Below are 1,910 nucleotides of genomic sequence, written 5' to 3' on the forward strand. Positions count from 1 at the left end.
GCTTACAGTCTGGAGGTGGCCTGAACATATTGTGTCCACACAACACTTACATAGTCATATTTTATAGAACATTTTGAGACTGTCAAACGACTCATGGCTGTATTATAAAAAGAAAGATATACACAAATGCATGATTTTAGCAACAAAAACAATGTTTAAAAAATAGAGCAGTCTTAGACTGAAAAACTGGCAACTGGTCTTGTGAAAACGTAATGAAGGCCCCGAGCAGGTAGACCTTCAGAAATGACACTCATTTATGATCAGAGGCACGAGGATGACAAAAAGGAACAAATTTATGCAAGTTAATGGGGACAAGCTGGGTTCTAAAGCCACACTGTCTGACAGAGGCAGAGGCTCTCAGCACTACACCACACTCTCTGCTTGCTCCCTGGGTCCCTGAGCAGCAGCTCCTCCAGGTTCCTCCCCCTCAGGAGTGTCCTGCAGTGCTCTCTGGAGAACCATCCTGAGAGTTGACTTAAGCCGCTGCTGCCGCTGCCGAAAGGAGCCAACGAAGAAGTAGATGATGGGGTTGGCACTGCTGTTAACACAGGAGAATAGATTAAACCATATATAGGGTAACCGACCATATGCGTCCACCATCCAAGGTACTAGGAACCAACCAAATGCAAAGGGCAGGCCACACAGTAGAAAGACCAACACGGTGATCAGAATGGTCACAATGAGCCTGGTCATCTTCCTCCTCCGGGAGCCATAGAACACCTTCACCAGCAGAGCCAGGCTAGACACACAGAGAATCACAAATAAGAAAGTCAGCCACGTGCATAGGAAGAAATCAAATAACCAACACAAATCGTAAGAGACTGTACAGAGGAGACTTTCTAGGGAGGCCAGCACCAGGGACAGCGCCCAGATGATTGCACAGCTGACCCCTGACATATGAGGTGGGCGGCGGCAGCGGTACCAAATGGGGCACACGATGGACAGGCATCGTTCGGTGGCAATGGCGCTGAGGAGGCTCATGCCTGCCAGGTAGGGAAATAATAACACAACGTTGATGACAAGGTTGTAAAAGGCAAAAATGACTCGGAAATAATCGATGAGTACCATCAGTGCGTGTGCAGTCGTGGAGCCGAGAACTAGGCAGTCGGCCACAGCCAGGTTGAGGATGTAGACACAGAAGGGGTTCCTCCGCAGGCGGAAGCCCAGCAGCCAGATCACGACCGCGTTTCCTGCCAGCCCACACAGGGCAATCACGATGGCCAGCAAACTCGGGATCATTATCCGTGTGTCAATATCTGATCGAAAGTTCTGGTCACTTTCATCCATTGTTGAGAGCGGGTTCCCCCAGTCTGTGGAGGCGGGCTCCGTGCTCACAAACCCTCCGCTGGTGGTCCTGGAACGGAAACAAGAGTTGAGCACCAGCTGAATGATCCCTGATTCTCAAGACCTCCTTTCACAGTGTATGGAGGAAGGAAAAGGAGCCACCCACGGGCGCAGTGATTTTATCAACGGCTGGGCTGGGGCGCAGAGCCTGGATTCAACCTCAGCTCTCATCGTCTCCGCAGCTGTCTTCTAGCTGCAGTCACAAACGCCCTTCTGGCCTGAGCCTTTCTGTGACCCAATACCTCCCATAGCTTCCTGAGATAATGTCACATCCTTTGTCTTTAGGTCTAGGACAAGCTCTGTGGGACAGCCACAGGGTTCGACCAGACGTCTCCAGTCTAGAGTTGTCAGAAGCAGCGAGCCGGTTCTGAGTCACAGCCACAGGACGTGCAAAGAGAAGCAGGCTGCACTGCTCTCCCAAGAGCTCTGTTTGCGGTTGGAAACAGAGAGTCTTTGTTCCTAAAACACACAGGGTTGTGGATGAAAAGACAGATGCTCCATATTATACAGTCACAGTGGTCAAAACCACATGGTATTGGTATATGACAGAGACTCAGACCAATGGA

The 1,910-nt window shown here is 50.3% G+C and overlaps 1 protein-coding gene across 1 annotated transcript; it reads right to left on the reverse strand.

Moving 5' to 3' along the window:
- Window positions 1-363: 363 nt before the first annotated feature.
- LOC142445810 (mas-related G-protein coupled receptor member A-like) lies at window positions 364-1,287 on the reverse strand. Its single transcript, XM_075547699.1, has one exon. It carries the CDS (start codon window positions 1,285-1,287, stop codon window positions 364-366), a length of 924 nt encoding a protein of 307 aa, XP_075403814.1.
- Window positions 1,288-1,910: the final 623 nt, after the last annotated feature.

This window comes from Tenrec ecaudatus, chromosome 4, assembly GCF_050624435.1.
Source record: "Tenrec ecaudatus isolate mTenEca1 chromosome 4, mTenEca1.hap1, whole genome shotgun sequence".
Classification (NCBI taxonomy): Eukaryota; Metazoa; Chordata; class Mammalia; order Afrosoricida; family Tenrecidae; genus Tenrec; species Tenrec ecaudatus.

Bases quoted from the DNA above. Each gene is read 5' to 3' on its own strand.
- LOC142445810 (XM_075547699.1), bottom strand. From the start codon at position 1,287: ATGGATGAAAGTGACCAGAACTTTCGATCAGATATTGACACACGGATA.